Source organism: Heteronotia binoei, chromosome 1 (assembly GCF_032191835.1).
Source record: "Heteronotia binoei isolate CCM8104 ecotype False Entrance Well chromosome 1, APGP_CSIRO_Hbin_v1, whole genome shotgun sequence".
Classification (NCBI taxonomy): Eukaryota; Metazoa; Chordata; class Lepidosauria; order Squamata; family Gekkonidae; genus Heteronotia; species Heteronotia binoei.
Window position 1 is genome coordinate 203,593,403 of NC_083223.1, and position 22,806 is coordinate 203,616,208.

A 22,806-nucleotide genomic window follows, 5' to 3' on the forward strand; every position below is an offset into this window, starting at 1 on the left:
TTCACCCCCAACCGACAGATGTCCCAAATGCTTTCACTGCAAGTGCTGAGGTGGTCCATCTTCCTGGCGGGTTACCTGTACGACCTTAAGTACCGCCCTGGGAAGGCGATGGGTCATGCGGATGCTCTGAGCCAACTGCCGCTGCCCTCCATGAACCCAAACCTTGCCCCAGCATTCCAGATCATGTCACTGGAAGCCCTCCCAGACCGCTCGCTGCATGCGAAGGATATGGCCCACTGCTCCGCCAAGAACAAAACTCTCTCCTGAGTTCTGAACTGGGTGTGGAGGGGGTGGCTTGAAGGATGGGTGGTGGGCTTGGAATCTCTGTGTTTGCATCCCACTGGGATGAACTGTCTGTGAATAAAGGGTGCCTGTTGTGGGGAAGTAAGGTGGTGGTGCCCCTGGTACTGCAGCAGCGCGTCCTAACAGCACTGCATGAAACCCATCCGGGGATAGTACACATGAAAGCGCTGGCCCACAGCTATGTCTGGTGGCCATGAATTGACAACGTCATAGAATCCTGGGTGGCCCGATGTCAGCCATGCCAGGAGACACATCTATTCTTCCTCATTGTGGATTCCTACTCCAAATGGTTGGAGGTAGTGCCAGTAGCCTCCACTTCTTCGCGGGTGGCACTAGGGGTGCTCCGCAGGGTTTTTGCCACACATGGCCTCCCAGACACGTTTGTATCCGATAATGGGGCGGCCTTAACCTCAGCTGAGTTTCAAAATTTCTGTGGCCAAAATTTAATAAAACACATAAGGTCGGCCCCCTTCCACCCAGCCACAAACGGCCAAGCGGAAAGAATGGTGCGGGCTACAAAGGAAACACTCCACCGCATCATATATGGGGAGTGGGAAGCGCACCTCGCCGAGTGCCTCTTAGCGCAGCATTCCACCCCCAGTACAGTCACCGGCTGCAGCCCAGCAGTGCTTCTCATGGGCCGGCAGCTGACAACCCTCCTGGATTGCATGCACCCGGACCACGCATATTACCTACAAGAGATACCAGAGGCGGTCCGGGCCCTCTGGAGGTTCGACACGGGGGATTTGGTGTTTGCCAAAAACTTTGGGGGAGGGCCAGCCTGGATACCAGCATGAGTATCCTGGGTACTAGGGACGTTCATGTATGAAGTTATCATGGGGGTGGTGGTGGTGGATCCACAATAAGATGGCACATTGACCAATTACACAGGCAAGAGGCGCCCGGGGGAAAAGACAAGAATGCAACCACCCCAGCACCTGATCTAGGCAAAACGGAAGAGCCCGCAGCTACACCGGAGCCAGCTCCAGCAGAACAGACGGAACCACTCTCAGCACCAGAGACTGTGGAGGGCCCTGTCCAGCTGACAGAATCTCCCTCGGCACCTGGACCTCCACCAGGAATGCCTGGCGCAGAAACCGTGTCGCCACCAGCTCCAGTGCTCAGGCGGTCAACGCAAAAGCACCACAAGCCCGTGTACCTTGAAAACTATGTTCACTAGGCTCGCAAACTAGGGGAGGGAGGGATGTTATGTATGTGGACGCAAGAGAAGACCTGGATATTCCCACTGGCTCATTGGAACCAGGCAGACTGAACTTGGGGACATGGAAACAAAGGGCTGCAGGATCCAAATCCCTGCAGCCCTAGACCAATCACAAGCCCCCACCAGTTTGAATGACCCAATGATGTGCTAGCACGGGAACCTAGAGATGTGTATAAGTTGGGCCTGCAGGCCCCATCCCCAGTCTTGTATTGTAACCTTTACTATTTGATTCCTAATAAAGAGCTTGATATCACTACGCTGAGACTCTGGCATGCATAGAACTCACTATATTATACCCTTCCAAATAATTCTCTTTTTAAATTTCAATAGCATTTCCCTTTTTAAATTGCAATCACACACTGAGTTGATATTTTCAGTGAGTTATCTACAACAGAGGTCCCCAACCCCCGGGCCATAGCAACTGGGCTATGGAGTGAGGCAGAGGCCCTGCACCACCTTTTTCATCTGCCCAGGTCCCCAGTAAACAAAAGAGGCAGTGAGCTTTGCTCAGAGAGAGGCGAAGCAGCCCCAAGGAGTAAGGCCATGCTGCCTCTTTCATCCAACCAGGTCTCGGGCAGGTGGAAGGGGCAGTGCTGCTGTGACCTTTGCCTATCCATCATTTATAGACCCCTGCTGATCACCTGATTGGCAGGGGTCTTTAAATGGGAGGCAGATTGGCCACTTCTGCCCCCTGGACACCTAGCAGGGAGGTGGCAGAAGCAGCAGGGAGGTGGCAGAAGAAGTCTCCCCCTCCCATTTAAAGACCCCCATGGGGTGTAGGGACAGGGCACAGACCGGGGGGGGGGCGAGCCTGGGGTGACAAAAAACCCAGCGCTGCCCCCCTCCCTGTATGTGGAAAAATTTTCTTTCACGAAACCGGTTCCTGGTGCCAAAAAGGTTGGGAGCCACTGATCTACAATGGCTCCAAAATCTTTCTCCTGGTAAGCTACCACCAGTTTCAAACCCATTAACATTTACTTATAGTTGGAATTTTTGGCTCCAATGTTCATTACTTTGCATTTGTCCTCAGTGAACCCCACTTTGCACATTGATGCCCACTTGTCCAGCCTCAACAGATACTTCTGTAGCACCTCACAGTCCTCCCTGGTTTTGACTGCTCTGAACAACTTAGTTGTATTTGCAAACTTAGTCACTTCACTGCTTAGCCAATCCCAACTTATTTTCACACACACCCCTCATTGTTTGTAGCAGATAAAGTACAAGCAGGGCTCACATTATACCCCCACAAATAAGACTGCAAGATGGATCCTATTGGTATGAAGACCTTCTCATCTTCCACACTTACTCATAGTGTAGTAACAGGCCATTATGGCAGCATACCAATTTTCCTTTGGAAACTAATGTCCTCCTTCCTTGAGTTGATTCCTGAGGGCAAGCATGCTTTGGCTAAAGTCCTGCAGACCAAAGTTGTTAAAAACTGTCAGAGCAGCAGATGACTGTTGGCCATCGTGCCACTAGTTTCTTAGCCTGTTCTATAAGCTTCTGCCATCACCCACAAGTGTTACGCCTGGCTGTGATTTGCTGCTTTGTTTTCTAAGACTCATTCTAAGGTGGAGGACTTACCTTTCAAAGTCTCTCAGCTTTTCTCAGCATAAACCATTATGACCTTGGCACAGATCAAGAAACATAAGAAAACTGTCAACTCTCTTGGCATGACTACACCTGTTCCACAACGAGGTAGACAGGCTTCCAACCCAGAAAACAGTATCACCAGGCTTGTCAGAGGTATCACGAATATCCCATCTCATCAATATTCATTACTGTGTTCTTATTTCCCTTTTTAGCCCCAGGATAGGCAACAAGCACCTAGACCCAAAACCAAACATCCTGAATCACAATTCCCTAAAGACTCCCACCAGGGTCAAAAATCCCTTTTCTCACTAGAATTGCAATTGTACCAATTTCCCCTTCTATTTGGAGAAACTGGTTCCATTTTCCCCCAATTGCAATACATTATTTCTGACTCTTGGGGGCATTATGCTATCAAAGAAGTCTTAGAATTAGAAATCTTAGATTAGAATTCTTAGAGAAGCCACCACTGGGCCTGCCTTACCATTCAAGATTTGACTTCCCTGAGCCAGTTTGGTGTAGTGGTTAAGTGTGCAGACTCTTATCTGGGAGAACCGGGTTTGATTCCCTACTCCTCCACTTGCAGCTGTTGGAATGGCCTTGGTCAGCCATAGCTGTCACAGAGTTGTCCTTGAAAGGGCAGCTGTTGTGAGAGCCCTCTCAGCCTCACTCACCTGACAGGATGTCTGTTGTGGGGGAAGAAGATATAGGAGATTGGTTGCTCAGAGGTGTGTGCTCTCCCCCAAGCTGGGCGAGAACACGCCTCACCAGCAGCCAGGCAAGGCGACTCAGAGGAGAACTCCTCTGCAGTGCGCTCTCAGAGGTGCTCCCCACCTCTGAGAGTGCACTGTGCAGGCCTGCCTCAGTTGGAGCCTGCCCACCCCTCCTTCCATGCCACATAGCCTGCTCTCCCCATGGGTGGGACTGCGGCAGCGGGGCAGGCATGGGTGGGGAGGCATGTGGCAGGTGCCAGCCTGAAGTGTCCAAAGCCCTACCACTGGACCTGCTCAGGTCCTGGGCAGGCAAAAGAGGTGGCAGCAACATGTGCACTGCTCAGAGGCCGCCTTCCTTTAGAAGGCAACCTCCAAGTGGCGTAGAGTTGCCCCGCTGCCCCCTTCACCTGCCTGGGTCCTGAGCAGGCAAAAGAGGTGGTGCACAGCAGAAATGCGTGCACTGCTGTGAGTGGCAGGGGTTCTTGCCTGGGGTGGCAGGATTTATGGCCAGTGCATGGGAGTAGGCAAGGTAGGCGGTGGTCTGGGGTGCCTCCTCACCTACAGAGTGCCCCTCACTGCCACTCTCAGCTGAGAGCAGCTGGATGGCGCATCAGCAGCGCTCTCCACCAAGCCTGGCTTCCATCACAACGGAAGTCGGGCTCAGAGGATAACGCACTCCGCCAGGCTGCTCTCACCTCGAAAGCAAGAGCAGTGGAGTATGGCATGTTCTTCTCCTCCAAGCTCAGAGGAGAAGTGTGCCCAGCCTTGCCCAGATGTAGGGATGTGCAAAAAAAAAATAATAATAATAATTCGGAAGTACACGGATTCGGAAGTATACAGGGGGGAAAAATTCGGAATCCCGTATATTTCTGAATTCTGTAATCGAAATAGCTGCATATACGGTAGATGCGTGTCTATTTCCAAATATACGGCCCTATTATACCCTATGGGTCATTGAAATCAATGGCAAATAGGGTATATTTGAAGCCACCTGGAGGGGAGGGGGGTTGAGGGAGAGCCCCCAAATTTGCAGGGGGCCTGCAGGGGATTCTCCCCTACAAACCTGCCAAGTTCCAAAAAGATTGGGCCAGGGGGTCCCATTCCAGGGGTACCCAAAGAGTGTGCCCCTATTCCATTATCCCTATGGGCCATTGAAATCAATGGCAACATAGGGCATAATTAGAGGCTACTGGGGGGCAGGGGGGTTGAGGGAGAGCCCCTAAAACTGCAGGGAACCCGCAGGGGACTCTCTCCTACAAAACCCCCAAGTCCCAAAAAGATTGGGCCAGGGGGGTACCTGTCTTTGGGCTCCCCAAAAGGCCCATTGCCAACAATGCTGGGGAAAGCCCAATTAGCCACTTCCGCCACTATAATTGCTGTGGGGAAAGTGGCTCTGGCCAGAGGGGAGTTGGAGTGAGAGGCCCCAAAACTGCAGGGCAGCTTCAGGGGACTCCCCAGCATGAAACCCCCCTGGCCCAAAAAGACTGCACCCATCTTTGGCACCCCAAAAGGAACACTGCTCCCAATGGTGAGAAAAACCCAATTAGAGCCACTTCCTCACTGTAATTGTTGTGGGAAAAGTGGCTCTGGGGAGCAGGAGGTTTTGAGGAGAGCCCCCCAAACTGCTGTGCAGCTTCAGGGCACTGTCCCACACAAAATCCACAAGGCAAAAAAAAAAAAAAAATTGGACTAGTAGGTCCAATTCCTGGGGCACCCAAAGCCAAACCTAACTTCACACCAGAGAATCTCTATAGGACCCAAATGCACTACATCCCTCTATCTACTCTATGAACCCTGCAGGCCTGGAACCAATATAAACCCAGTTGCCAACGTCACTGCCACACAAAACACAATCTGCTCAAGGTCTGCTCTGCAGATGTGGCTGCAGCAAACCCAGATGCCAGCTCTCCAGCCCTGCCCCAAACAACACGGGGAGAGCTGGCCAAGCACAACAAGCCTCCTGGTTCTGGGTCTCTCACCCAGGTGCCAGCTTCTCTCACCCAGGTGCCAGCTTCCCTGCCACAGAACACACAATCTACAGATGCCAGCTCTCCAGCCCTGCCCCAAACAACACGTGGAGAGCTGGCCAAGCACAACAAGCCTGCTGGTTCTGGGTCTCTCACCCAGGTGCCAGCTTCCCTGCCACAGAACACACAATCTACAGATGCCAGCTCTCCAGCCCTGCCCCAAACAACATGGGGAGAGCTGGCCAAGCACAACAAGCCTGCTGGTTCTGGGTCTCTCACCCAGGTGCCAGCTTCCCCCCCCCCAAAAAAAAAACCAGAACCAGGAAAAGGGAGAACAGGAGAAGGCCAAGAAACTCAACTGTTAAAAAATGGCCTTTTAAACAATGAAAATGAGGCCAAACAGCACCCCCCCTCCCAAGAACCAGAACCAAAAGAGAAAAGGAACAGCAGCACAACACAGCAGCAACAAATCAAACACATAATCCTTTTAAAACAGTAAAAAAAACCCTTAACTTTTAACAATGCAGGAACTTTGCCAACCCCCCCCCCCAAAAAAAAAACCCTTCACCCTAACCCCAAGAAATCCAAGCCACCCAAATCAGGAAAAGTAAAAGAACACTGCACTTTTAAAAGTCCTCTCACTAAAGTAAGATATGGGCAAATTGGCAAAAAAAAAAACCCACCCCAGCAGAACCCCCTAACCCCAAATAAGCTAGTACCCACCACCCAAATCTGGACAAGTAAAGGGACACTGAGTCTTAAAAAGTCCTTTTACCAACTAAAATAAAAACAAGAACCCCAAGACTGTCTTACCTTTTAGATGGCTTCTCTTACTCCAAGCAAGTCTGGTAAGGCTGAGCAGCAGCAGCCTGAGGCCAAGGGCCAGCGCAGCACAATCTCGCTCACACACAGACAAAAGAACAACATTGTTGCTGTTCTTCAAGCCCTTCAAAGCTTTTTGCAAATGCATGCTTTGGATTGGCTGCTGGGGCTCCTTTTCCCCCTCCCCCCCTCCCTGATCCCAGGGAGGCTATGGGAGAGGCGCGAAAGGAGGCAAACAGCTCCCCTGAGGCTGCAGAAGCCCCTTTCCCGCCTTTTTGCATTGACTTCCATATACTTCCAAATATTTATACGGAAGTATATGAGGAGCTATACTCGGCTCCCGCATAATGGGCCTCAATTGGAATCGGCTGTATGCGATTCCGTATACAGCCGAATCAGGGGTGATTCGGCGGTTGATTTGATTCGGCCGAACCGAATGCACACCCCTACCCAGATGCTCTCACCTTCTTCTCCTCTGAGCTTGACTTCCCTTTCAAGCAGAATGAGGCAGTGTGTGGCAGCAATGTGCGCACAGCTGCTCAGGGGGCTGGAATCCTTGCCAGGGGCAGCATCTCTCTCCTGCTTCAGGTTGATGGCAGTTCTGCCCACTTCTCCTCCCTCCTCCTGGAACAAAAGCCCAGTTCCAACCAGAGCCAAAGCAAAGCCCATTTTTGGTGGTTGAGAGTATGTGTGCGACAGCAGCACCTTGACTGGGGTTTCAAAACTCTCCCCCCCCCCCATGACCAGGTAATCTCGAGAGACAGCTGAGTTGAACCTCCAGCCTCTGGGAGGTGTGAGGGCCTGCAGGCTTTCTTCCTTTTTCAAATGTAGATATAAAACTCTGCAAAAGGTGAGGAGCAAATCTTAAAATGTGGACACCTTTTGAATGACTTGGATCTCTAGCAGGCGGATTCAGTGCAGATTCAGTGCTCATCAAACCTGAGAGTAGAATCAGCCAAAGATGAACTTAGGGTTGCACTTACTTTAACTTGTTCATCAAATATCTTCTGTGCAGACACATATTCTCTCCTGCCCTACTGTGTGCTCTCTTGTATGTTTCCTTAAGATTCCTGTGGTTTAGGAGGACTGAGGGAAATCATGCTTCTCCCATATGGTATATGCAATGTTTTGATGAGAAAATGTTGCCTAGTGTGCCAAATAAAGGAGTGTCTTTTAATCTGTTAATGCTAGGGAGTTCTTCTCCATAACTGGTCCACACTTACGCAGTCCCAGTGTGGACCTGCATAGAAGACATTCTATGAATAACAGTTACAGTAATTGCATCTATGTTTTATGTTCTTGTTTTAACAATTTATTGATAGCATATGGTTACAAAACTTAATTATTTCTTAATTATTTCAGTATTAGCCCATATGACATTTCAATCCCCCCTCCCTCCAATGTTGACTTCCCCGAGGTTATAAATTCAAATTCAATACTAAAGGTACTACTAACTGATCAAAATTCAAAATTCAATATATATGTTCTTACTACTAAAAAATTGTCCAATGTCTTTTTACTTTCCACTCTTTCTCCATATATCCTTTAAATTTCCTCCGCTCCCTTTTAAATATCTCTAAATCATAGTCTCTTAGTGTTCTAGTTAGTTTGTCCATTTCACACCACGATAAAACTTTCATGGTCCAGTCCCATTTCTCCGGTATTTTTTCTTGCTTCCAAAGCTGTGGATACAATGTCCTAGCAGCTGACAGCAAGTACCAAATTAGAGTCCTGTCTTCCTTTGGAAATTTTTCTAATTGTAATCCAAGCAAAAACGTCTCTGCAGTTTTCTTGAAGTCATAGCCCAGAATTTGGGAGATTTCTTGCTGTATCATCTTCCAGTATTCTTTCGCTTTTTCACAAGTCCACCACATATGGAAGAAAGAACCTTCATGTTTTTTACATTTCCAACATCTATCCGACATTTTCTTGCTCATCTTAGCCAGTTTTTTCGGAGTCATATACCACCTATACATCATCTTAAAACAGTTCTCTTTTATACTCTGACAAGTTGATATCTTCATTGAGTTCTTCCAAAGGTGTTCCCATGCGTCCATTTGTATTTCTCTATTCACATTGATTGCCCATTTGACCATTTGGGACTTTACTACTTCTTCTTCTGTAGACCATTTCAATAATAACTTATATACTTTTGATATCAGTTTTTCATTATCACCAAGCAGGACCCTTTCCAGTTCTGTTTGTTCTCGTCTAATTCCCTCCGATTTAATATCATTTTCCATCAAGCTTTTAATTTGTTGCATTTGAAACCAGTCATACTTATTATTTAGCTCTTCCGAGGATTTTAATTCAATTTTGTCTCCTTGTATCTTGAGCAGTTGATTATATGACATTTCTCTTTCTTCATCGGATTCAGCTGTTATTTTTATTACTTCTGCTGGCACTATCCACAGCGGTTTTCTCTCGTCACCGTATTTCTTATATTTTGTCCAAGTACTTAGTAAAGTATTTCTAACATAATGGTGAGAGAAAAAACCGTCCATTTTATTCTTCCCATAATACATGTACGCGTGCCAGCCGAATTTATTTCTAACCATAAATGTTTTTTGTCTAACAGCATGTTTTATGTTTTATGTTCTTGATGGATATTTTATAATCCGTGTGTTGATTCAGTTGTTTAACAATCCTTTTTTTTCTGTTTTAACTTCAAAACTACAGGCAGAACTGAAAAGTGGAATCCTAAGGTTTCTGCTAAAAAACAACTTTGTCTCTACACATGTGGATCTCTGGTTAGGATTGTCCTATTGTGATGGAAAATGGAAAAAGGTTACTCTGAAAAAAGAAGGATTGGTAGTTTCAGCAAGTGTGAATGAACTGAGAGAGCAGGTGGTGGAACCTGGTTTAGAAGAGCTGACTGTAAATTCTCCTGTCTATATTGGAGGAATCCCAGATGAGGTCCAGGATGCCTTTAAAGAACTGGAATTAGAGCAAGGTATGTTACAGCTGAAACAACAAAAAAAAATCTGTCTTTTCATTTATACTAACAGGAAATATATTTTAATAGCTTGTTCTCTATTTTTGATCTTCCTAAAAATAAAATGACCTATGACATAGTTATGATTCTCCCTCTTTAAGCAGAAAGAATTTGAGAGAGGACTACTAAAGATCTAGGCTGTAGTAACTTTCAGTCACCAACATAAGAGAAGCCATGTTGAATCAGGCCAATTGTCATGTTCTCAGGGCACAGGCAGGCAGGAGTCCAAAGCCAGTCCAAGGTCAAAGTCCAGGAAGTCAAGCAGGAGCCAAGTAACCAAAGCAACATTGCAAACTGGAATCAGAACTCAGTGTCCAAAAGCCAAAGGGTCAGGATGCCAAGGAATTCAAGCAGGTCAGGATCAGGAATCAAAAAGGAGCATGGATGCAAGCCAGAGAATAGACTTGTTGCTTCCACAAGGTTACCAGGTCCTGGGTGGGAGTTATATGGGAGCCTCAATCAGCCTGCTCCTTGGGTGACAGTGACTCTGCTAGAATTCAGGGCTGAGAGATATGAAGCATCAGCGTGCCTCATGCTTCGCTCTGAAAGTTCCTCTGGAGCCTGCTTCGAATTCTTGAGATGGGAGGAGGAGAGCTTGGAAGAGATTGATTATCAACAGCTGACACTGGTGCCTGGAATGTGGGGAGAGTGATTGATGGGACAGCTGCTGGTTGTTCGACTGAGGAACTGGCTGGCAATTCTTACAGGTCTGTTTCCCGCTCCCACTCATCAGGGCTCATGACTCCAATGGCCCATCCAGTCCAACACTCTGTGTCACATAGTGGCCAAAAAAACTCCAAGTGCTATCAGGAGGTCCACCAGTGGGGCTAGAAGCCCTCCCACTTTGCTCCCCCCCCAAGCACCAAGAATACAGAGCATCACTGCCCCAGACAGAGAGTTCCAACAATATGCTGTGACTAATAGCCACTGATGGACCTCTGCTCCATATGTTTATCCAACCCCCTCTTGACGCTGTCTATGCTTGTAGCCATTACTACCTCCTGTGACAGTGAATTCCATGTGCTAATCACCCTTTGGATGAAGAAGTACTTCCTTTTATCAGTTCTAACCTGACTGCTCTTTGAAAGTCCATGTGTTCTCATATTGTGAGAAAGGGAGAAAAGTCTTTCTCTACCTTCTCTATCCCATGCATAATCTTGTAAACCGCTATCATGTCACCCCTCAGTCCATATTTCTCCAAGCTAAAGAGCCCCAAGCATTTTAACCTTTCTTCATAGGGAAGATGTTCCAACCCTTTAATTATTCTAGTTGTCCTTTTCTGCACTTTCCCCAATGCTATAATTTCTTTTTTGAGGTGCAGTGACCAGAATTGTACACAGTATTCCAAATGAGGCCACACCATCGATTTATGCAGGGGCATTATGATACTGGCTGATTTGTTTTCAATTCCCTAATAATTCCCAGTGTGGCATTGGCCTTTTTTTTATTGAAGTTGCATGCTGTCTCGCCATTTTCAGTGAATTATCTACAATGACCCCAAGATCTCTCTCTTGAACATAAGAGAAGCCATGTTGGATCAGGTCAACGGCCCATCCAGTCCAACACTCTGTGTCACACAGTGGCAAAAAAATTTATATATACACACACACTGTGGCTAATAGCCACTGATGGACCTGTGCTCCATATTTTTATCTAAACCCCTCTTGAAGGTGGCTATACTTGTGGCCGCCACCACCTCCTGTGGCAGTGAATTCCACATGTTAATCACCCTTTGGGTGAAGAAGTACTTCCTTTTATCCGTTTTAACCTGTCTTCTCAGCAATTTCATCGAATGCCCACGAGTTCTTGTATTGTGAGAAAGGGAGAAAAGTACTTCTTTCTCTACTTTCTCCATCCCATGCATTATCTTGTAAACCTCTATCATGTCACCCCGCAGTCGACGTTTCTCCAAGCTAAAGAGTCCCAAGCGTTTCAACCTTTCTTCATAGGGAAAGTGCTCCAGCCCTTTAATCATTCTAGTTGCCCTTCTCTGGACTTTCTCCAATGCTATAATATCCTTTTTGAGGTGCGGTGACCAGAACTGCACACAGTACTCCAAATGAGACCGCACCATCGATTTATACAGGGGCATTATGATACTGGCTGATTTGTTTTCAATTCCCTTCCTAATAATTCCCAGCATGGCGTTGGCCTTTTTTATTGCAAACGCACACTGTCTTGATATTTTCAGTGAGTTATCCACCACGACCCCAAGATCTCTCTCTTGGTCCATCTTTGCCAGTTCACACACCATCAAATTGTATTTGTAGCGGGGATTCTTGGGCCCAATGTGCATTACTTTGCACTTGGCCACATTGAACCTCATCTGCCACGTTGACGTGACATCCACTCACCCAGCCTCAACAGATCCCTTTGGAGTTTCTCACAATCCTCTCTGGTTCTCACCACCCTGAACAATTTAGTGTCATCCGCAAACTTGGCCACTTCACTGCTCACTCCCAACTCTAAATCATTTATGAACAAGTTAAAGAGCATGGGACCCAGTACCGAGCCCTGCGGCACCCCACTGCTTACCGTCCTCCACTGTGAAGACTGCCCATTTATACTCACTCTCTGCTTCCTATTACTCAGCCAGTTTTTGATCCACAAGAGGACCTGTCCTTTTACTCCATGACTCTCAAGCTTTCTAAGGAGCCTTTGATGAGGAACTTTATCAAAAGCTTTCTGGAAGTCAAGGTAAACAACATCTATTGGGTCTCCTTTGTCCACATGTTTGTTCACCCCCTCAAAGAAATGTAACAGGTTAGTCAGTAACAGGTTGGTCAGTCTCCTCCAGTTCACACCCCATCAACTTGTATTTATAGTTAGGATTTTTGGCCCCAATGTGCACACTTTGCACTTGGACATGTTGAACCTCTATTGCCACATTGATGCCTATTCACCCAGCCTTGACAGATCCCTTTGGAGTGCCTCACAATCCTCTCTGGTTCCCACCACCTTAAACAATTTAGTGTCATCCGCAACCTTAGCCACTTCACTGCTTACTCTCAACTCCAAATCATTAATGAACAAGTTAAAAAGCATGGGACCCAGTACTGAGCCCTGTGGTACCCCAGTGCTTACCAACCTCCACTCCAAAAATTGCCCATTTATATTCACTCTCTATTTCCTATTAATTATCAAGTTTTTGATCCACAAGAGGACTTGTCCTTTTACCCCATGACTCTCGAGCTTACTAAGGAGCCTTTGATGAGGAATTCTATCAAAAGCTTTCTGGAAGTCAAGGTAAACAACATAAATTGGATCCTCTTTGTCCACATGTTTGTTCACCCCCTCAAAGAACTCTAACAGGTTAGTGAGACAAGATCTTCCCTTACAGAACCTATGCTGAGTCTTCCTCAATAACTTTTGTTCATCAGTGTGCCTACTTATTCTCTCTTTGATAATGGTTTCCACCAACTTTCTCAGTATTGAAGTCAAACTGACTGGCCTGTAATTTCCTGGATCTCCTCTGGAACCCTTTTTAAAGATGGGGGTGACATTTGCTATTTTCCAGTCCTCAGGATAGGAGGCAGATCTCAATGAAAGATTATGTATTTTTGTCAGAAGATCCACAAGTTCACCTTTGAGTTCATTCAGAACTCTTGGATGTATGCCATCTGGGCCTGGTGACTTATCAATTTTTAATTTGTCTATCAGTTGTATAACCTACTCTCTTGTCACCTCAATTTGACTCAGGTCTTTCAACAATCCTCCCGAAATCAGCGCTTCTGGAGTGGGCAAACACTTCTCATCTTCCATAGTGAAGACGGAGGCAAAAAATGCATTCAGCTTCTCAGCATTTCCCTATCCTCCTTCAGTAATCCTTTTACCCCTTGGTCATCCAAGGGCCCCACTGCCTCCCTGGCTGGTTTCCTGCTTCTAATGTATTTGAAGAAATTTTTATTGTTGGTTTTTATGTTTTTTGCAATATGATCCTCATAGTCCCTTTTTGCCTGCCTGATCACAGACTTGAATTTTATTTGCCACATCCTATGTTCCCTTTTATTAACCTCGCTTGGAGTAGCTTTCCACCACTTAAAGGAATCCTTCTTACCTTTTATAGCTTCCATTATTTTGTTTGTTAACCATGCAGGCTTTTTAAAATACCTATTTGTGCTTTTCCTGACTTGTGGTATATATTTATCTGAGCTTGGAGGATTGTAGTTTTAAATAGCCTTCAAGCTTCCTCAGGAGTTTTGACCCTATTTACATTTCCTTTCAGTTTCCTCTTCACATGCCTCCTCATCTCAGAGAATTTACCCCTTTTAAAGTTAAAAGTGGTTATGTTGGTCTTTTGGGGCAACTCCCTATTTATACAAATTGTGAAATCAACAACATTATGGTCCTTGCTCCCAAGCGGTACAATCACTTTTACATCTCTCATCAGATCTTGGGCATTACTTAGAACCGAGTCCAGGATCACCCCACCTCTGGTAGGTTCTGTGACCATCTGCTCCATAGCACAGTCATTGAGAGTGTCTAGAAACTCAGTCTCTTTCTCCCAACCAAAACACATATTGACCCAATCAATCTGCAGGTAGTTAAAATCACTTATTATGGCACAATTTTTACGTTCAGGCACTATCTTTGATTTTTTCATCATTTTATAATCATTCTCTATCTTTTGTTCCGGTGGACGATAACAAACTTCCAGAGTTAAAATTCCTTTTGGGCCCACTATTTCGACCCAAAGCATTTCTAGAAGTGAATATAATTCTCTGACCTTCTCAGTCTTACAGGACTGTATACCATCTCTGACATACAGAGCCACCCCACCTCCAACCCTTCCCTCCCTATTCTTCCGATATAATTTATATCCAGGAATCACTGTGTACCACTGATTCTCCTCATTCCACCAAGTTTCTGAAATACTCACAATGTCTATATTTCACCCCAATGCTAAGCATTCCAACTCCCTGATTTTACCTCGGACACTTCTAGTATTTGTATATAAACATCTTTAATTTCCCAGGCAAGTTAGGCCTGCAGCCTTCCTCCTGCTGCCTTGAGACTTTGGCAGACAGTACATACTGTTTGTCACCATCTCAGTGGACAACTCTAAGCCATTGTCTGGTAGAAAAGTAACAGCTAACCTGTCATCTCTTTGAGATGAGTCATCCCAAATCAGAGACATTTCATCTCCTGTTGGCTTTCCCCCAAAATTCAGTTAAAAACTGCTCTTCCACCTTTTTAATTTTAAGTGCCATTAACCTGGTTCCTTCTGGGTAAAAGTGGAGACTGTCTCTTTTGTATAGCTCCCGCTTGTTCCAGAGCATTCCAGTGCCTAACAAACTTAAACCCTTCCTCCCTACACCATCGTCTCATCCACACATTGAGACTTCTAATTTGTGCCAGCACGTGGAACAGGTAGCACTTCTGAGAAGGCTACCTTGGAGGTCCTGGCCTTGAGTCTCCTGCCTAGCAGCCTAAATTTTTCCTCCAGGACCTCACAACTGCATTTCCCCACATTGTTAGTGCCAACATGTACCACGACCTCTGGCTTCTCCCCAGCACTGTCTATCAGCCTATCTACAACATACGTAATGCCCACTACCTTCGCACCAGGCAGGCAAGTCACAATATGGTCATTACGTGGTTTTGCCACCCAGCTAGCTACTTGTCTAAGGATTGAATCACCAACTAACAAGGCCCGCCCCCTCCCTGCCTAGGGATGGTTCTTTGGCATGAAAGGATACCTGCTCACCAACTGAAGAAGAGGTCCCTTCTGAGGGCGCATTCCCCTTATCCTCAGCACGGTGCTCTGTTCTCTCTTAACCCTTATGCTCCCTGGCAGCAACAGGGCTGCCATGTTTGGAGTGGGGCTCCTCTAATAAGACCCTGAGCATCTTCTCCAAGAGCCTGACTGTCTCTGCTTCTCCAGATCAGCCACCCTGGCCTCAAGGGTGCGAACTCGTTCCCTGAGTACCAGGAGCTCCTTGCACCGAGCATACACCCAAGACTTCTGTCCAGTAGGCAGATAGTCATACATGTGACACTTGGTGCAAAACACTGGAAAGCCCCCACACCCCTGCTGGCATTCTACCTTCATAATAGCTTTTTAAATATAGAATCCTCTCTTAAAATCCTTTTGCGTTTATGTGGCTCTCCTTGTGGAAAGTCTAACCTTATTGGGAACACAAGAAGACTGCTTCCTGGTTCTTCTGGCTTCTTACAGAGCCCCCAGACCAAGAGCCCTTTAGCTCTTGCCCTTTGGCTTATGCCAAAGGCTCACGCTTCTGGCAAGGTGTTGCCTTATAAATGAAAAGAGGATGTGGCCAGCAGTCAGTCCAAGGCAACACAGACACTCACAATCAGCAACGATCATTATAGCCCACTCAAAACAAACAGCAGTTCCCCAGCAACCACACAAACTCAGACTCTCTCCTCCCATAGATTAGCACCCAACAACTTCCCCCCAGCTGTTTATAAAAGGCAGTCAAGAAAGGCAAACACTCACCCTTAAAGCAGCACACCTTTTCCACTCTCTCCCAGAGCTCAACTCTGGAACTCATTCTGCTCATTTAATGAGTCAAATTAGGACAATGTGATCTGGGGGATTTGATCTACATGTTACCATACTGAACTCTACTTTGATCCTCCTTTCCCTCTGTGTCAGCAGTTTCAAAAGTACCAGTGTCAGACATATGACTAAAGACCAGAAAGGAGTTGCACCCACTCTTTCTGGTACCACATATGTCCAGAGGACAAGGGACAAATGAGTGGGTGACAGCTACTTCCAGAAGTCTTACTCATTCAAGTGAGTAAGAAAGTAGTGGGCATTCCAGGGGCCCTGACAGTACATGATTTGTCACTCCTTGATGCTGGCCCTGTATAATACACACACACACTCAGAGCTGATGACTTTTAAAGAATTTTCTCTTGCCCCTAAAAGAAGACAAGAAATAATAACTGCAGTATTATCAACAGTTCTCAGTGCTATAAAAATAATCCCTCAAGTTAACTTTAACTTTCCCCCTTTTATTGAGGTGGGACAGTGCTGTTCCCTGGGCAGCAATTATGTGCAGTCTGATCCAGGCTCACAGCCAGGATTTCAGCAACATTCCATGTTCACCCTAGCCAGATACTGATTGCCAAAGGGCAAACTGTCAAGGCTCTGGAGCTGCTATCTTTCAGAGATTTCCAGTCAACTTCCAGGTGGCTAGAAAATACTAGGATTTGCATTTTTCACATTATTGGCAATCCCACCCCTGTGTTGCCCTCAGTTAAAGACATCCACTATCCTATGTACCAATGAACAACCTTACCCAGTTAATTTTTGGTTTTTGCTGTATATTTCCACAAAAGATAATGCATGTGTGTTAAGTACTGTCAAGTGACTTGTGACTTGTGGGGAGTGTTTGAATTAATGAACTCCAGAATGTCCTCTCCTTAACAGTCATGCTCAGGTCTTGCAAATGGAGGGCTGTGGCTTCCTTTATTGAATCAATACATCTCATGCTGCTATATGAAGTAAGGGTGGGCTGAACTGCTGTGTCATTGATATTTATGTTGGCTGATATTTGTACGCAGATTATAAATAAACACTCATGTTGGGAATATCTAATAACTAATGCATATGCTTGATCTTGCCTCTCTAAAGGCCTAACGGAGCATTATATACAAATGCAGGTAAAAAAATCTGGGCTGCTTTTGCTATAGAATATCTGTTCTAGGATTTTCAGTAGAGAAACAATGGCAGTCAATTATTTAATACTTTCTCTGTGGGTGGTTATTTTTTCTTCAAGCTCCATGAAAATACCTGTAAAATTCCAGGTGCTGTAGAAAAATAATGAATGGGGAAAGTGTCAAGCATCCTTCTCTGCTGAAAACTTCCCCCTCAAAAAGTGGCTGTTCCATAACAAAAGCAGCTGTTTGGAAACTTGTTACTCTCATATATGTGTAAACTTTATATAGGTGCAATGTTATGATGGAATAAAAACACAGAACTCTCATCTCTTCAGGTTCAGCTCATTTAAAAGCAAGACATGCAAACTAGTGCTGCTCTGCTGATGTTTATTTTAGCAACACTACATTTAGAATACCCAATACTTTGTGATAATATCCATTAAGTAGTATTTTTCTAATCTCTAATTGTTTAAAATTATATTCCATTTTACCTTTGTATCTTTGCTCATGATACAATATGAATTTATGAGAAGTAGTGAAATATTAGGGGGTTCTCCAAATCAATTTTTGTGCCTGTTTTGTGTTGATCTGTTAGAACATATGGTGGTAAAGGGGCGGGGGGGGGGGACTAAAGTTTATACATGTAGGTTGGCTGTTGAATAATCCATGTACATTTCAGAATGATAGAAATTCAACAGTGATTGTGTCATTGCAGTTTAAGTATCATTTTAAAAATCATTTCTCAAACATAATTTCAAGTTTAACATTTACATTCAGCTTTCTGTATCTCTGAAATGTAGCACTGTGAGAAGCAAAACATGATTCTTAATTAACAACTGAAGCCCTTTATGTGATACTAATCCCTTACTATTTACTAGGTTTTGGTGGCTGCATGAAGGATGTTAAATTTACACGGGGTGCTGTCGTTAACTTGGCATCTGTGTCCAGCAGTGCTGTCAGAGTCAATCTGGATGGATGCCTATCAACTGACAATGCTGTTAACTGCCGGGAAAATGACTCCATCCTGGTATACCAAGGAAAAGAGCAGAGTGTTTATGATAGTGGTCTACAGCCATTTACAGGTACTACACTGGCTCCTTATATGAACAGTTGTATTGTTTTAGTTCACCTTGCAATAATATATTCTCACATTTAGTCTCCATCTGTCTCTCTTGCCCTTAAGAATATCTTTATCGGGTAACCGCTTCTAACAAAGGAGGATCTGTGTCTAGTGCCTGGAGTCGTGGCCGTACAAGAGAATCAGGTAACTGATGTTTCCATATTAAATGTTTAAGTTGCTAGTATCAAGCAAACAAAAAACACCAAGGTGTCACTGTAAAGAACGTTGGTTCTTTGCAGAACTCTGGTCAAGATTGCCTGTGTAAAAAACCCTGACAAGGCCTCTTGGCTGCACAAATACTTTCTCACAGAGATAGCCAGAAAGTGACCTTCAAGCAAACTGTTTGCACCTGGGTGAAGCTGGTACGATCCTTAAAAGGGCTTCTTAATTGGCAGATTCTTTACAGCTGAAGAAATGGCCTTGAATGCTGGGAAGTGAGACCGCTAGTCTGCAGCATGTGGTCACATGTCCCGGTAACGACGGAAAGGGGTTACATCAGCTATTGCTGGGGTGGCCAACGGTAGCTCTCCAGATGTTTTTGCCTATAACTCCCATCAGCCACAGCCAGCATGGCCAATGGCTGGGGCTGATGGGAGTTGTAGGCAAAAAACATCTGGAGAGCTACCATTGGCCACCCCTGAGCTATTGGATTGTTATTGGCTCTAGGGCCCAGAGTCAGTCAGAATCCTTTTCGATAAGTTAGCCTTTTGTCTAGGTGCTAGCTGAGTAATCACTTGGCAAGACAATATGTCAGTGGCTGCCCAAGCTCAGTTGTCATTCCTGTGGGTTAAGGCCCTACTGTGTCTCTGAGAAGCAGAGTTGGATGCTGAACCCAACACCTGCTTGGAATCTTGTGGTAATTATTGCTCTTTAAGCTTAGCTATGCTGTGAATTTCCACAAGTTTATTATTTCTCTCCCTCACATGTCATGTATTTTAGAATATTTTGTACATTCAATAAAACAAATATATATTTTAACCTCATCCATGGTTAATGTTTTAGTTTGGAAACTCAGAACTGCAAGCTAACCTTGAAGGGTTGACTTTCTGGAATAATTCCCTGAGAGGTTTTGAGGTCTCTCCCTTAACTGTGCAGCTGTTGGGGGTAGTCAAAAGGGACTGGTGGAAGCTACTATTTTAGCCTAGACAGGGAACTGAGGGTGCATTCACACTACACTAAATGTGTTTTGCAAATTGATTTTTACTGTGTAAGAATAGCAAATATCCAGCTGCAAAACACATTATTTTTTGCAGTGTGAACACATCTTTAGTCTCTATCTGGAACTTTTGTGACTTGCTTTGCCTTGCCTTTGAAATAGGGCTTTTGCTCTTCTAGGACTTGGGAGAGTAGAACCCATAACAATCACTGCAATCAGAAATATTTAAGGTTCAACTATAAGCCATGTTTATTTGGCACAAAAGGGCTACAGTTCTTAAGTCTTTAGGGAATAGATTTGATAGAAATGTTTTTACACAAATAACGAGAGATCAACCCGGTAAGTATTACTTAATTTCAGTAGCATATCCATATAACATTGCATCAGTATTACACCCATTCTGTAGCAACTTCATTGGCTTCCCATCAGTTACCAAGCTCAATTAAAGGTATTGGCTATCAGAAAGAAAACCCTTCAACTCTCATGTCTGCAGGACTGCTTCTCCACCACTGCAACAACTTGGCTCCTCAGAGCTGGACCTTTTGCAGGTGCCATTCTACATATAGGCAAGATCAACAACAGCCTGTACACTTGCCTTTTCTGTAGTGGCCCCCACCTGTGGAATGGTCTGCTTGAGGAGGTGAGGAATAGGGATGGGCATGAACTGGCTGACAAACTAAAAGTTTTTCATGATTTTTGGCCAATCCATGGTTTCTAAAGTTATGTTCACAAACTGAAGAACTGCCACAAATTCCCACACATTTTGATGCAGTTCATGGTGGCTCTTGGCTGTATGGTGGAGATCTTGACACTTAGCTGTTTGAAAACCCCTGAAGGGGCTTCCCTGTTTGATAACCTCTGCAGGGATATAAAAACCACAGGGAGCAAAAAGGGCTCAGAGCCATTTAAACAGATGAGTGGTGGTCCCACTGCAGGAGCAGAAAGCAGGGTTTAAGTGGCTTAGAGCCATTTAAACCAGAGTGGAGGTTCCCAGAGTTTAATAACAGAGTCTGTAAATCATACAAGAGTTATCTAAACAGGCCAAGGTCAGTATTCTGAAAGGGAAGTCTGAAATAGCAGCAGCAAGTTCCTTTAGACACTAAAGGAACATGTTCAAACCTTATTGAAGGGCTCCTCCCACATACTTTTATACACTTCAGAACCCTATGTCATTGCCTGCAACAGCAACAGCTGCTTCACATCTCCTCTGGCGATGTTTCTCTTTTCTGTGCAACTGATTGTCAGTGCTGAGCTCTGAGGTGTACTCACCTACATTGAGACTGTAAATCCCTTCTACATTTTCATCAATATTGTTCTTGTGGACCTGGGGATCCTGGAGGAGGTAGGGCAACTAGCTGAACTGGAAGTGTCACCTCCAAGCAGGGGGATGAAACACATCCCTCATACTCTTCTGACTGTGAATCCGCATCTGATTGCTCAGCTGAAGCTGGCTGGTGGCTGATAGGCACAGAATCCAACTGCTCTTCATCAGAGGAGTCTGAGCTGTCTTCAGGGTCTGGCTGTTCCACACCACCCAGCTTCCCATGAAAAGCTGTGGGGAGCAGAAAGCAGGGGTTTAAACTTTAAAATGGCTCATTAACCAGTACAAACTGAGTCAGTTTGTAAACCCATCTCTTGGTTCATATGGGTTCATGATTCAGTTTGTGGTTCAGCCATGAGCCATGAACCAAACTAAAAAATGTGGTTTATTCCCATCCGCATTCAGGAAGGTTCCCATGCTCCTGGTATTATGTAAAACTGAATTGTTCAGGATGGCATTCTTGCAAAGGAATGGGGCTACATCACAACAGACTGGTACAGGAAAATGGACTGTGTTTCTACTGCTGTAATATCATGTTCTGAATCTTTTAATACGTCATGTTTAATACATAGTTTGTTCAAACAACAGCTCTATTCCAAATGTCTATCATTTCTGGTCCTACCACATTGCTTACTAGAGATCTCATTTTATGATGCCATTTAAAAAATAGTATATATATAAGCATTTTTGCAATGTATATTAAAATGTTTTCAGAGGAGATGTTAGAGGAGAGAAAGGTATACTAGATAAGAGAACTATACTAGATAGTATACTAGATAAGAGAACAATCTATATTGATATGGGCCAATTTTAGTTAAATTTAATGCTACTTTCTAGGGTCTAGATCAGGGGTGTCAAACCCAGGGGTGTCAAACCCAGAGGGCTCCTATCAGTCCCTAAGCAATTGGCTGTCATCTGCTTCTTTCTCCCTCTCTCTTTCTTGCTTCCTTCTGTATAACAGCTTGCTTTGCAAGGCTTGCTCAATTGCACAGGAGCTATGGAGCAAAACCTTTATTTTCTCCATTGGCTGAAGCTCCTCCCTTGGAAAGACACAGCAAAGCTACTGAACCAAGCCTCTCTTCCTTCTATTGGCTAAGGCTCTTCCCCCTCCTGGTCTTCTGGGGAAGGAAGGAAAGAGCCAGAGCTTCCTTTGCCCAGTTCCCCAGATCCCATGGGGGAAATACAAAGAAAGCACCTTTAAGACCAACAAGTGCTAATATTTTATTTTAAGGGTTTTTTTTTAAAAAAATCTTTAATTGTGTTTGCTTGTGTCCTTTATAAAGTTTATATCTCTGCTACCTAATCTTAAATAGGTACACACAAGGCCCAGCACAACAAGGTCTCATTTACGTCAGATCAGGCCCTCATAACAAATGAGTTCGACACCCCTGGTCTAGATGAACTGTGAGTCACAGAAGACATTCATCTGAACAACATCTCTTGGACTTCATAAAGAAGATATGATAGTATTAAGTTTTTGAAATATCTTTTTATAATACATTTTAGTCTGATGATTTGTTCTGTTGAGACTTCCTTTTGTATTACTATCAATATTTGGAGATGGATTGAATTCAAGAATTATTGTCCCAATTGTGGATATAAAATGCCAGAACTCGGAATACAACTTTTCCAATTAGCCCTCTTGCAAACTGGTACTGTAATGTCCTTGCATCACAAAAACTGCCTTTGACACTTTTACCAAAAGCAGAGTTTTGACTTGTAAATGCACCACTTAATGCCACCATTTGGTCTACCATCCCAAAGTGAGCAAATACAGTTATATTTTTATCCTAATTGTCTGACCACAGTTAGACCATAAATTTACAATCTGACCGCAGCACTGAGAAACTATATGTTCCCAAGGGCTGGAAAATAATTGCACTGTTTAATTATTTTTGAGTCAGTTTTGTTGTGTCCCCTATGAGAAGACCATCTGCTGTACAGAACCTTATCTTGTCCTGTGATACA

The 22,806-nt window shown here is 44.8% G+C and overlaps 1 protein-coding gene across 1 annotated transcript in view; it reads left to right on the forward strand.

The window, feature by feature from the left end:
* USH2A (usherin) overlaps positions 1-22,806 on the forward strand; it is a 1,244,521-nt gene that overhangs the window by 452,119 nt on the left and 769,596 nt on the right. The window contains exons 27-29 of the mRNA XM_060246775.1: positions 9,301-9,570; positions 18,120-18,323; positions 18,425-18,505. Coding sequence (XP_060102758.1) covers positions 9,301-9,570; positions 18,120-18,323; positions 18,425-18,505 — 555 coding nt within the window. The remainder of the gene's footprint in view (positions 1-9,300; positions 9,571-18,119; positions 18,324-18,424; positions 18,506-22,806) is intronic.